Raw genomic sequence first — 13,496 nt, 5'->3', positions numbered from 1 at the left:
CGCTAATAAAAAAAATCTTGATGTTCAAATATAGCGTTTTTTTTTTCACAACCCAATTTTTTTTTTTTTTTTTTTTTGATGTTTGGGGCGCTGGAGAGGACATCTGGTGGCCAGGGTTGTCTCCAGTTAGCGAGCATAGGTATGCTCTTTAGCCCTCGCCTTTGTCTTAACTTGGCGTCGTTTGCGTTCTTTGTCTCGATGTGTGGTCGCCATTTCTGTCGTGTTTGTTCTGGTTGTTGACCCAAACAGTTTCCACTAGCCACTACTAGAAGAGGTGAGGGGATAATTTGAGGCAGCCCCATCAGAGACAGCCAGTAAAATATCAAAAACCAGTACTTGTTCAGGTGACTACGTTTTGTTCTTATTATGTAATTTTTTTGTTATACTTTTTTTTTCTATTTATTTAGATGGAAGGTAGTCTTTTTGGGCAAGGGGTGGCAATGGAAAAGAAAAAGCATGCATCCAAACTACAAAATCAAGTGAGTATAATATCTGCTATCAATAAAATCTTAGACATAAAATTTCTTTATTATTTAGGCTACCCTAGACCCTGTTCTGAATGCACTCAGTGCAGTTGACAGATTTGAGGATTTACAAAATAGTAATTTATCAACCCGACTGCTAAAAAGCACCCTACTGATACCACAATCTAGCTCAGCTGATTCCAAAAGTCCAGAATCACAGCTGGAGGTTGAATTTTTAATCATAATCAATGAAGTGACTTCAATCCTAGTATCACTTATTATTTTTAAATTTTATCTGTTCCAGAGTAATCAACTGATTTTGAAGAGAGACAGTCAAATTCCCAATGAAGACCAGGTGGTGGTGAATCAGAAGTTGTCAGAAAAACTGAAATTCCACCAAGTAGAAGGTGTAAAGTTTATGTGGAATGCATGTTTCAGAACCAGCACAAGTGCTGGATGTGTGCTTGCACATTGCATGGGTTTAGGCAAAAGCTTGCAAGTTGTAACTTTGACCCATACTGTACTTACTAATGCTATATGTCAGGTAACAAGCATAGTTGTATTATGATCAATAATATAGTATTTAAAATATTTTCTTTTCTATGAATTCTTTCTTTTTAAATTTTCACGTAGGTAAATCGTGTAATGGTGGTGTGTCCACTTAGCACGGTCTTAAACTGGGAAAACGAGTTCAGGATCTGGCTTCCTGGTGACACATTCACGACTCTGAACGTTTGCGAATTAGCTAGCAGTAAAACGGGTAAAACGAGAGAAACAAAAATTAAAAAATGGCTGAATATCGGAGGAGTATTGATTTTTCGGTATGAAATATTATTGAGGGTATGAAATATTTCGAATTCTTACCAAAGAGAAAAAGAAGCTTACTGAGCAGGACGAGGTATTTCGGCAAGCCTTAGTTGATCCGGGTCCGGATGTACTTATTTGTGGTATTTTCTAAATATTTATTCTACTGTGTTACTCTTCGTTCAACTGCCATCCGTGTTTTCTGGTTGCAGATGAAGGACATTTATTGAAAAACGAAGATTCCGAAATATACAAAGCCATGAATCAGATTTGCACTCGACGCCGAATTATGCTAACTGGCACACCTCTTCAAAATAGTCTGTTCGAATTCTATACAATGGTTCAGTTTGTTAAGCCTGGACAACTGGGTACGAAAGCAGAATTCGGAAAACGTTTTGCAAAGCCGTTGGAAAAAGGACAGGCGGTCGACTCCGCCCCGGAAGATGTTCGTGTCATGAAACGGCGAGCTCTTATTCTTCATAAGATGCTTGAAAGTAAGCTAATTTTTTAAAAACTGTTTTCCAAATTTGTTGATGGAAATTTATTAATTCATTGGCATTATAAAATTTCATTGTTGCTAGATATTGTTCAGCGTTTTGACAGCAACGTCCTCGCACCCTTTTTACCGCCCAAATATGAATATGTTGTATCCATAAGGATGTCGGAGCTCCAAATCCGCCTTTACCTTTATTATTTGGAAAATCACACTAAAGGAGGGAGTATCCAACCCTCCGGAAATCAAGGTGAAAGTGCTGGATTGTTCAGCGACTTTCAGCAGCTTGCCCGAGTTTGGACTCATCCAAAGGCTTTGCTTTTGGCATGTAATCGTCCGGATTCAAGGAACTCAACTCAACATGCTGTTTCAAAAATTTCCAGTAGTGGTGAAGGAACGGCGAAAAAAATGCCAAAAACGACGATGACGACGATTACCTCATGAGGACCGAGGAACAAATTTTCGGTAAACATCTTGATTTTCCTCTTTTTCTTATTAAAAATTTCTTTTTTTGACCAATGCTTCGAAAACAAAAACACTGAAAAAGGCGAGGACGTGTGTATGCAAGATCTGGTTGACCAAGCTTTAACGTCGTCCAGCAGTCCTTGGTGGTCAGATTTAATCTCAGAAAACGAAATTAACAACATAGAACACAGTGGAAAATTTGTTCTGCTGATGGATATTCTTCGGGAGTGCGAGCTGATTGGTGATAAATTATTGGTCTTCAGCCAGTCGCTCAGAAGCCTAGATCTGATAGAAGAGTTTCTTGCAATTGAAGATTTCAAAAATCAAAACAGAAGCACTAACGAAACCAATGGGGCAAGTGTCATAATTTGCCAATCACGATGTTTGCGTTTATTATTTATCTTTTTAGAAGGTTGTTGGCGGCACGTGGAATATCAATACTGATTACTTTCGACTGGATGGCTCCACGTCTTCCGAACAGCGTCTTAAATGGTGCCGAGCGTTCAATGACCCCCAAAATCCCCGTTCGCGTCTGTTTATAATCTCAACTAGAGCTGGCGGTATAGGCATAAATTTGGTGGGAGCCAACCGCGTCATAATTTTTGATGCGTCATGGAACCCGTCACATGATCTGCAAAGTGTCTTTCGGGTTTACCGGTATGAAATTTGTCTTGACTAATAACATCCGTAATTAAATTTTTAAATGCAGGTTAGGACAAAAGAAGCCGTGTTACATTTATCGCTTCGTAGCTCAGGGAACCATGGAAGAAAAAATCTATTATCGCCAGGTTAGCAAAAATAAAAATAAATATTCTTTTCGTCGCACTGCTTGCTGACGTTTTTTGTTCCCCTTGCACAGGTAGCCAAACTCTCACTATCAAGGCGTATTGTTGACGAGGAGCAAATCGATCGTTACTTCGCCTCAAACGATTTGACTGACCTCTATACATTTAATGCCGATGGCCAGTTTTCGTTACCGGCTTCAATACAAGAGCGTGATGACTCTTCTCTTCTTGACGACAACCTGTTGGCTGGAGTCGCAGTTCGACTGAAAGAGTGGGTTGGTGGGTACCAAGCACACGATTCTTTGCTTCAGAATCGTCCTGAAGAATATCTCGAAGACAGTGAGCAGCAAGCCATTTGGAAAATATTTCAAGTAGAAAAAGAAAAAGAGACTTCGTTGGCGCAAGCAAGCTCGCAAATAACTCTGTGATGAAGTTGGTTTTGTTTACAACTGTCGAGCATGGTGTAAAAGGGAGGTGTACCAACTCTTCAGTTAAGAAGGGTATCTCAGCTGAAGCCTCTTCGTGGTACAAGGTTATCAATCGTCAGAGACGCCTGGTGGCCGATCTTGAACTAAATGAAAAACCCACTTGAAAAATATTCTAAGTCCAAAACAGTGGATCCATCCCTATCGGCATTCGCTACGGGCCTACGGCCCATGGCAATAAGATGGCATTTCAAAATTAATGTTATTATCTTTCTTGTTTGGAAAAAAAATATTTCAAGTACTGTATGATCACACTCTATATTTAAAAAGAAATTAAAAGATAGTTTAAGTATTACTTTGTATTACATTTCTTGTATGGGCATTTTTGGCCAGTTTGAAACTCGCCTGGACTGTTGTTTGTTCTTTGGACAATAAAACATCTTTCAAACGTTTAGATTCAAAATAATATCTCACTTTTACATACTCCATTATTAAAGTTCCCATATTACAATGGCGATGAGTATCACAAAAAGGGGCAGTACATTGGTTAATTTAACTTTTGCTATACACTCTTGGAATGTATCAGTGATATAAATATGATTAAGTGACTTAAAGTGGTTTGAGACAACTTTTTCAATTGCGCACAAAGTTTGGTACATTGACAGGGTGACAAACACCAGTCCACCTTTGGTTCGAGCTCTCGTGTATGCATCTGCGTCAAAATCACTTGGTAGATCTGCTTCTTTGGTAATTACAGTCTGTCTGCATGCCTCACACTCGAAAAGGTTTTCTCTCGTTTTCACCATGTAACCTGCTACATCGTATATGAGAAAGTTACCGATTCTATCTTCTTTGGACAAGGGCAACTCGTTTACGTAACGCTTTCCCAGCTCTTCCATTAAATCATCTTTCATTGCTACCCTTAAATCAGCAGCAGCCTTAGCATTGTCGCGGAATTTTTTAATGAGACACTCCTTAAAATCGACGAGCACCCTAATATGGTCATCATTTTCTACATTTGCGTTCCGCAATAGTATCTTCGCGGGTGTGTACAATGACATCATCCTGATAATATGTAGAAAACTTGTAGCCGTTGGATGTGTATCGACTGAACGTATGCGCCCAAAAGTCATCTATAGGCAAAAAAGGATAGTTCATTAAACGATTATTTGCATTTTTTTTTTTACAAATATATACCTCTAAGGCGTCTTGGTTTCATTTTGCTGTCAGTACGAAATCGTATTTCTCTAAAGGGTTTTTTGGATTCAATAACTCTTCTGTCAAGTCAATGGTGCTACGGATAGACAAGCGCCAGCCATCTAGAGTCGTATCTGACGCAAATGCGGCCATTATTCGACGTTTTCCAGGATTGCGATGGCACTCCTCAGTTAACTCTATTATTTTTAGCATGTCTTCGAGTACAGATTTTTTCCCCTTTGTTACCTTTCCCTCCATTTCGACTAAATTATTCCAGTTGTTCCCATTAATTGACTCACCCTTGTGTCGTCCATTCATAATGTCAAATGTGTCATTAATAAGCTTTGTAAGCTTTTCTGTAGCTTCTGATCCTAATAAAATAATGAGTTAGATTTAGAAATTTGGAAGATTTAATAAGGTACCATTGAATAAATGCGCTGTTTTTTTGTCTTCTCTTAAAAATTTTAAAGCCATGGCCATATGTTTGGAGTACAGCTGTGTGGCCAAGCTTACCGTCATTCTCTACCAGGTTGATGGCCAAATGTGAGCAAGTTTTAACTTGGGAACCAATTTCAAACCAAGCAACCTTTGATGCTCAAATACTCTCTGATAGAACATGTGGTAGACAGTGTGCCCGGCAAACTGAGAAACATAAAAAGGAAAGTATTAGTCTCCATTTGCTTAAGTATACTTTAAGCACATTTACAACCTGAGCAATTTTTTGAAGCACAATTTATTCACCATTTTTGGAAAGACGCTATCAAGGCGTCAACCAAACGACGCCATTAATGTGTTCAAACTTTCAGTACGACTAATGGAAAACCGTTGACGACTGATCCGAAGGTAACATTTTCTCACAAGCTCAAGAGATGGCGTTTACTATAGAGAACCAAACAATGCCTACTGGTACCACAAAGAGGCTTCACAAGAGATACCCTTCTTAACTGAAGAGTTGGTACACCTCCGTTTCCGCAAAAGTGGCCTTTGTGAAAACGAAGAACACGCTAATAAAAAAAATCTTGATGTTCAAATATAGCGTTTTTTTTTTTCACAACCCAAACAGTTTCCACTAGCCACTACTAGAAGAGGTGAGGGGGATAAGGATAACGATAGACGATAGCAACACTACAGTTAATCTATTGGGGACCCGGTATTTCATGTATTTGGAACATGGGGTGGTATCTTGTGGAAATCACCATGGAAGTTGCCAACGGCAAAGCGTGTCGCGGAACGTTTTCAATCCGAAAACATCATTATAACAAAGCCTTGCAGTTTCCGTGTAAATTCTAATTTACGAATAATTTTCGAAAAAAGTAGCAATGTCATAAATGAACATTACGAGAAATTCAATAACGCATACGATCAATTCATAAGTAAATCAAAAAATTTGGGAATTCGATTAAAAAAAAACGGGAAATGTTATCGACGTGGTCCGGCTAGCGACGTGCACGGGAACTATTTAGTTCGTATAATGTAATGCAAAATTTTTTTATGCACTAGAAAAATTGATTGATGTGTACAAACAATACGTGTATACAGCTCATAAATTAAAACTTACCCGTAAAATAGAAAAGTAATAAAAAAAAATAAAAACTGCGGAATTGTTGTAAAACTTGCAGCATGATGTTTTCGGATCTGGAATCAAGGTATTTAAAGGTTCTGTGTACGATTATTGGATGTGTGGGGTGGATGTGTAAGGGATACATGTTATAAGATAGCCGCTGTATCTCGGGCATAGCACACCCATATCGATCGCCGAATCGAATCGATACACAACGCATCTGCCCCATACAGTCAACACTGTCGTTGACACTTTTGAAAGGTACGACTAAATTATTTTTTTATTAAGTAGATATGGAGAAACTAACTAATTGAACTAAATGTTAAATTAGTTTTGCACTTAGAGGCATTTTAGCTTTCTTGGCTGGTGCTGGATTTTGCTTGGATGAATCGCATTTAGAACTCTGAAAAAAATAAAAATAAATACCATCGGAAGCAAGAGAACACAACAGATTAAGTTTTGGTATTACATCTTGTTTATGTTTCCTATTTTGCTCGGCGACTGGCCTCTCCGGAGTAATGGATGCAAATACAAAATTGGAACCGACCCTTGGTGCCTGAACAGGTAACACGGATTTCATCAACGATGCAATTTCTGATAAATCTTTTTCACTTCTGCGTAAAAAGATCCGCATCTCACCTATCAAATGAAAAGTAGGAAAGTATATAAGCGCTGATCTCTACAATGTGTTAAGCACTTTGTAAAAGTAACCTACAGTGGTCACAATGTTCGCCTTAGAATGCGTTGACTGCTTGGCGTTGGCAGTAGCAGCGGAGGAATCGCCTTCTGTAATTTGATTAATGGTTTTGGAAGCAGTGTTGATTTTCACCATTTTAGTTTGCCGGCTCATAACCAATGGCACTTCTTTATTCGTTTCCTGTACACCAAATGTTTGGCGGCAAAAATGGTTGATTAGTAAACTGAAAACATTTTACGTCGTTGGACGATCACCTGTTGCGACTTTTGTTGCAGGAGCCATTTTTCTCTATCACTGTGAATTTTTCTCCATGTGAGATCATCCTGTTCTTCAGCAGCTTCATCTTCTTCATCTTCTTGATTTTTTGGACGGGCACCGTCTCCTCAGTATTTTCACCATCAGCCTGTTTCCACCGAAATTGTCTTTGCCTTCCACCGCCATCAGAATGCAAATCTCCATCTTCGAGAAAAAGCTCTTGAAAAAGTCGAACTTCACGCTGGTCTTGATCAAGCATTGTCTTCATATGGGCTCTTCCAACTTGCTCACGAACTTCGTTTTCATCAATATCCTCCTTATCGCCTTCCTCCTCCTCCCAGTCATCCATTTCGTCTTCTCGTTCGTCACCGCTGCCAACTTCGGAACCGGACAGTTTTTTTTTCCGCTGTATTTGCCCGTCGAATCACTCAGTCTCTGCCCGTCGTCCCACTCGCTGCCCACAAAAATGCCCAATGAAGTTGCCCGTCAACTTATATATTGCCTCTGGCTATCTAATCCCTAACAGTCTTTGCCCGTCGACCCCCTCTCTGCCCGTCAACCCCCTCTTTGCCCGTCGATCAACAATCGATCAGCAAAAATAACCACTGTAGGAGGCCCGTCGACCATATCGTTGCCTCTTTTTATCATCCTCCTCACAGTATCTGCCCGTCAACCCACTTACTGCCCAACAAAATGTCCGTTTTAGTTGGCCGTCAACCTATTTATTGCCCCTGTCCGTCGGCTCACATGCTGTCTCGTCCACCCGTCCTACTAAATGCCCATGGACTGAAAAATTGTCAATTTCCACGATTTCGTCCACCTTTTACGCATCTAGTCTTCCAAAGTCCTCTCCCACCAATTCCTCCCAACGCCAGCGGCAACTTACAGCCAATCACAGGATGAGCACATCCAAGAGACCCAAAACTCCTCCCACATTTTTCCTTATATTTTTATAGAGTATAGATTCAACAATTCATTTGGAAACATTTGTATGGAACGACTACTGAATGCATTAATGGAAATACTTGGAACGAGGACTGTAAATGATAAAACCAAATCTGAATATTCCATCATCGAGCTTGATGGACAACGCAATTTTCACGAATAATAGTACTTGGGAGCCTCAGTGTAGTAGATAGGGATGGGGTTGCATAGGTTGTTGTGTAGTACTTCGGTGCCTCGGTGTAGTAGCTAGGAGTAAGGGTGCCAACGGTTCGGAACTAACCGAACCGGAACCGAACCGTCATCGGTTCGTGTCTTTATCGGAACGAAACTCGATCGGTACGGTTCTTTGGCGGTTAGATCGAAGTAAAACCGTCTGGACCCGAACCGAACAGGAATTGAATGTTGTGGGACCCCACAATATTAAAAAATCTCTATTATAAATAAGTTCAACGTTATTTAAATAATTAATTATTATTATTATAATAGTTATTAATACTTTTAATTTCGCCTTAAGAGGCAAATTATACGCTATACCATTGGTCACAAACGGTCTTTTTTGTTTTAGTCGAATTTTCTTTGGGTATTGTGAAGAATAAAACCTTTCAATGTTGATATCACATCCCACTATACGTAACACATTTAAGTACTCCCGGTAAGAGGCTTGAACGCTTGACGTCAGGATTTACAGTCCTGCGCGTTACTAGACGATCTATTCGATTCATACTTATTGTGCGACTATTAGTGTTAAACTTATGGATAAATTGCGGAAAGCGCGGAAGCGCATTGTTTTTGTTTGCTCCGAAACCACGCTTGTACCGTTCTGGGACGGTTCAGTTCGGCTCGGTTCGGTTCAGTTCGGTTCGGTTCGGATCCTTGATTTTCGATCCGTGGTACGGTTACGGTTCGGAAAACCGTCGGTTTTTGCGAACCGTTGGCACCTTTAGCTAGGAGTAGCATATGCTGTGGTATACTCGGGGGCCTTTGTAGTATAATATCTTGGAGCCTCAGTCTGGTAATATTTAGGGGCCTCAGTGTAGTAAGCTGGAGCAGCGTAAGTGGTTGTGTAGTATTCAGCAGCCTTTGTGGTGTAGTATTCAGCAGCCTCAGTGTAGTAAGCCGGAGCAGCGTAGGTGGTGGTGTAGTACTTGGGCGCCTCAGCGTAGTAGCTTGGGGCACCGTACGTTGTGGTGTATTCGGGGGCCTTTGTAGTATAATATTGCGGTGCCTCTGTCTGGTAATACTTGGGAGACTCAGTGTAGTAAGCTGGAGCAGCGTATGTTGTGGTGTAGTACTCAGCTTTCTTCGTGTAATACTCCGGGGCGGCAGTTGTGTAGTATTCAGTTGCCTTTGTGGTATAGTATTGAGGAGCTTCGGTGTAGTAAACCGGAGCGGCATATGTTGTAGTGTAGTACTTCGGGGCTTCTGTATAATAGCTTGGAGCCGCATATGTTGTAGTGTATTGTGGAGCCGAATATTTGGGAGCCTCAGTGTAATAAGCTGGAGCGGCGTAAGTGGTGGTGTAGTATTCAGCTTTCTTTGTGTAGTACTCTGGGGCTTTAGTTGTGTAGTATTCAGCAGCCTCAGTATAGTAAGACGGAGCAGCATAAGTTGTGGTGTAGTAAGTAGGTTCGACGTAGTACGAAGGAGCAGTCGTGGTGTAGTAACTTGGGGCAGCGTAGTACTTCGGGGCTTCAGTGTAGTAGGTCGGCTCGGAGTAATAAGATGGCGCGGCTTCAGTGTAGTAGGTTGGTGCTACGTAATACTTAGGCGCCTCTGTAGTTGTGTAGTACGACACGGTTGTAGTGTAGCTTGGAGCAGAGTCATATTTCGGGGCCTCGGTGTAGTAAACTGGTGAAGCGTAAGTTGTGGTGTAATACTCAGGAGCCTTTGTGGTATAGTAAGTGGGAGCCTCGGTGTAGTAGCTTGGAGTGGTATAATATACTGGCGCTTCCGTGTAATAGCTCGGTGCGGAGTAGTATTTTGGTTCCTCCATATAGTAAGTGGGAGCTGCATACGTGGTGGTGTAGTATTCAGGAGCCTTTGTCCCATAGTACATGGGAGCCTCGGTGTAGTAAGTGGGGGCCGCATATGTTGTGGGGTAGTACTCGGGCGCCTTTGTAGTGTAGTAAGTGGGGGCCGCATACGTCGTGGTGTAGTACGGCGCAGCAGTGGTGTAGTACGGCGCAGCAGTGGTGTAGTACGGCGCAGCAGTGGTGTAGTACGGCGCAGCAGTGGTCGTCTGGTATGAATAACTACCGTACTCGGAAGTCTTTTGTTTTCACCCAAAAAAAGGGGGGCCTTAAAAGAATAACCAGGATTTTGGGTACTTGGCTTTACGACATCATAAGACAGCATCCAATCTAACGTTAGCCATAAGAGATCACAAACAAAAAAAGGCTTTTCTCAATCAACTAAAAAACTGGACAACGAGAGCTGCAAATATGCATTTTGTATACATTCACATTAAATCATTCTTTTTATAGTTGGCCATGCATAATTTGAAATAACGATGCAACCGCGTGACCGCCAACTGCCTGTTCATTGGAGTGAAACCGTGTTAAAGAAAGAAATGATTGGTCGTTCTCTTTTAAATATAACGTTTTGTTTAAACACGACAAATGAACCGAACGACCATCGTGAATTTTATTGTGTTGTCCACGCCACTGTACAGAATGGCCGAACGAGTATTGATCGGTTTTATTCCAACACATGAGGCCGTATCAGCGAACCACTACGTCAATGGTGTCTATAGAGAGTATAGTCCACAACAATATTCGGCCCTGTGCTAAAGCTGACAAGTAATACGTACACACACGTGTTAGATATAAACAGTTTGTGCTGGGAGTGTATAATATTCTATTGCGGGGATGACTCATGTGTTACGCACAGCCAGACGAATACAACAGTGGGGACATGTCATACGTCTTTCTGAAGTCGCGTTATATAAAATACCCTGAAAGCTATTGCATAAATAAACGTCTGCTGAGAGCAGAAGAAACACACAATAAAAGAGGGTAATACGATGACATTTTTTATTTAGGTTAACCCTAACTTGGAGCGTGTATAGAAACACAAATAAATCTGTTAATGAAGTGTATAATGAAAAATCGATAATGGCGCACACCTGTTGGCTGTAATTGAAATGGATGTTGAGCTGGACGAATACCGGCCCAACGGCTGTGGTATATAGAACGCGGACGCATTAAGTAATCACAGACTCTATTATATAGTTATCGCAGCTGGAAAAACCAGAAAGAAAAGTTGAGTGAAATGTGGCACAAGGCACATCGGTCTCGTCACTTTCGAAATAAAACTGGCGTTGTGTATTAGTTTGGATCGGCCGAATAGATGCGGGAGAGCCACAACAACAAAAGAAAACGATGTTAGCCAATAACGCCCAAAAAAATCAACTTTAAAACATCAATTAATGCTAAACGTTTAAAGTGGTTTATAGGAGGAGATTACCGCTATGTTTAACCAATTCAAATATGAAAAAAGAATGAAATACGCGAGGAGCTGATATGAATAAATCAACATGAAGAAATCGTGAGTTAATGCCGATCTTTGTCCCGAGCTATACATAAAAATGATGAAACGTCTTCGACACCAGGACGGACACGCGCTCGAATTTGCACATGTTACTTTGCATGTACAGCATATACAGGGGTTGAGATATTTATAGATATTTATAGATTTGATATATCACTACTACCCCAAACTTCCCTGCACCAAAGTACCCTACTACTAGCTAACCTGCACCAGCTTACTCTACTCCCAGCTACAACAAGGATAACAAATACGCTGATATCACCATCACCAGCCAATCTGACGAACGCATCCTCGATGGCAGCAGCCAATGGAGGTAATAAATAATTAATCTGAGGATTTCCGTTATCTGATAAAAAAACCAACCAAGACCAAGACCAGGACCAAGACTGCTATGCCATAAAAACGAAAAGTTAGTCGATTATTTTTTTTTGACACTGGCCTTCACCTGCCATTCAAACTGGCTTACGAGCAAACGACGAACCTTTTAAGAATCCATTAGGGGTTGAAAGATTCCCATGGGGTCAGTTCGATTAACACCTCAATTATATTACGAGAATACAACAGCCTATACCATGGACAGTGACAGAATCCATTCACGCAGCATTCTTTTTTCTCTGTTTTGTCACTCATCGAAAACAATAAAGCGAAGAGGGCAGTATGGGTGTGGATGATGACTTCCAGCAGGTGATTTGTTACAGGATGCTAAAGAACTTCTACCCTGTTCAGATTTACAAGACCAGTTGCCAACAGTTTTGCTACGGCAAAAGTGAGGGCTCCTGCAGTAAATATAGAAGGAGTTCAATCTATTAGAATTCAATCTACTTTTATCCAGATTGAAGTTGTACAAACCCTGTTAGTAAAAAAATCTGGTAAAAAAAATCTCAGATACAATTAATTAGATTGAAATTATGCCTGTTTGAGAAGGTACCAAACTCTCGTGTCAGTTTATCTAAAAAAGCAAAAAAGCTGAAAAAGTAAAAAAGAGTATTTAAAACACGTTTTGTACGAGGGAAACATAATATATGAATATGAGATCATGATGAACATGATGATATAAGAATATAATTATACCTTTCTCGACAAGTTTCCCAGCCGAATCTATAAATTCCATCGTTCTCTTCACGAGAGGTCGGCCCTTTTTTTTTTTTTTTTTTTTATGTTGTATGGGTGCTGCAGCTGCTGGACGCAATGCTGCCTTAAGCTTCGTTGAAGCTCATATACACCACCAGATGTCCTTTACGGTTTCTATCTTTCCTGGTGAGTAGGGGTTCTTTGATTCTTGATGCTACATTTGTTCTCCTTTGTTTCTTGTTTAGTGTTTAGTGAGCGTTTGGCTCACGTATGTTTGCATTGTTCAGATTTTATAGGTCAGTCCTGCGTTCTTTAGGTAGGTTGCTACTCTGTTTATAATGTTTCTTCTTAGGGCATTTGGAATTTCATAGTTGAGCCCTAGTAAGGTTTTCTTGTTCCATGGTGCATTTTGTTGTATTAAAAATCTTCTAAGTTTTTCTCTCTTGCTATAGAATTGTGGACATTCCATTAGTATGTGTTCTTCGGTTTCCATGGTTTCACAGCCCCATCTGCATCCCCCGTCTTCTGCCATGTTTCTTTTATACAAGCTGTATTGTAAATTGTTCATCCCGGTTCGCAATCTGTGAATTGTGCATGATGCTTCTCTGTTCTTGTGAAAGCGATGGTAGTCTATATGCGAGGATTCAATGTTTGCTGCAATGAAGGTATAACTTGCTCGTATCTTTTCATACCAATCTTTACTTATCTCCTTTCCTTTTTCTTTTTCAGGGTTTCAATGCGCGGCAAGCTTTGGATTCTTTCTACTCCTGGATCCGTCAAAGCTT

The 13,496-nt window shown here is 40.6% G+C and overlaps 2 protein-coding genes, 2 long non-coding RNA genes and 1 pseudogene across 4 annotated transcripts; 1 reads left to right on the top strand and 4 right to left on the bottom strand.

Moving 5' to 3' along the window:
* The first annotated feature begins 140 nt into the window (after positions 1-140).
* On the top strand, positions 141-3,890 carry LOC123467708 (transcriptional regulator ATRX-like). The gene is given in 12 exon segments (XM_045167525.1): positions 141-344; positions 408-479; positions 538-690; positions 769-1,008; positions 1,098-1,301; positions 1,303-1,411; positions 1,481-1,762; positions 1,850-2,146; positions 2,309-2,586; positions 2,639-2,883; positions 2,936-3,014; positions 3,086-3,890. Coding segments are annotated over 11 exon segments (2,313 nt in total). The 5' UTR covers positions 141-344; the 3' UTR covers positions 3,440-3,890.
* On the bottom strand, positions 3,778-5,570 carry LOC123467711. The gene is made up of 4 exons (XR_006641835.1): positions 5,343-5,570; positions 5,056-5,275; positions 4,634-5,004; positions 3,778-4,569 (listed from the first exon to the last, which is right to left on the bottom strand). It is a non-coding gene; the product is annotated as an uncharacterized LOC123467711 (long non-coding RNA).
* Positions 5,571-6,846: 1,276 nt separating this feature from the next.
* LOC123467706 (claspin-like) lies at positions 6,847-7,566 on the bottom strand. Its single transcript, XM_045167523.1, has 2 exons — positions 7,146-7,566; positions 6,847-7,071 (listed from the first exon to the last, which is right to left on the bottom strand). Exons 1-2 carry the CDS (start codon positions 7,493-7,495, stop codon positions 7,041-7,043), a joined length of 381 nt encoding a protein of 126 aa, XP_045023458.1. The 5' UTR covers positions 7,496-7,566; the 3' UTR covers positions 6,847-7,040.
* A 663-nt stretch (positions 7,567-8,229) lies between these two features.
* Positions 8,230-10,465, bottom strand: LOC123467726 (annotated as a pseudogene).
* A 922-nt stretch (positions 10,466-11,387) lies between these two features.
* LOC123467718 lies at positions 11,388-12,781 on the bottom strand. The gene is made up of 2 exons (XR_006641843.1): positions 12,712-12,781; positions 11,388-12,606 (listed from the first exon to the last, which is right to left on the bottom strand). It is a non-coding gene; the product is annotated as an uncharacterized LOC123467718 (long non-coding RNA).
* Between the last annotated feature and the right edge of the window lie 715 nt (positions 12,782-13,496).

The sequence above is a fragment of the Daphnia magna genome, unplaced genomic scaffold, assembly GCF_020631705.1.
Source record: "Daphnia magna isolate NIES unplaced genomic scaffold, ASM2063170v1.1 Dm_contigs216, whole genome shotgun sequence".
In the NCBI taxonomy this organism is placed as follows: domain Eukaryota; kingdom Metazoa; phylum Arthropoda; class Branchiopoda; order Diplostraca; family Daphniidae; genus Daphnia; species Daphnia magna.
The sequence above is the reverse complement of the archived record's forward strand: the minus strand, read 5'-3'. Positions and strand labels throughout refer to the sequence as shown.

Coding starts and splice junctions, on each gene's coding strand:
- LOC123467706 (XM_045167523.1), bottom strand. CDS start 7,495: ATGGATGACTGGGAGGAGGAGGAAGGCGATAAGGAGGATATTGATGAA. Junction 7,072..7,145: donor TGCAACAAAAGTCGCAACAG/GTGATCGTCCAA, acceptor TTTGGTGTACAG/GAAACGAATAAAGAAGTGCC.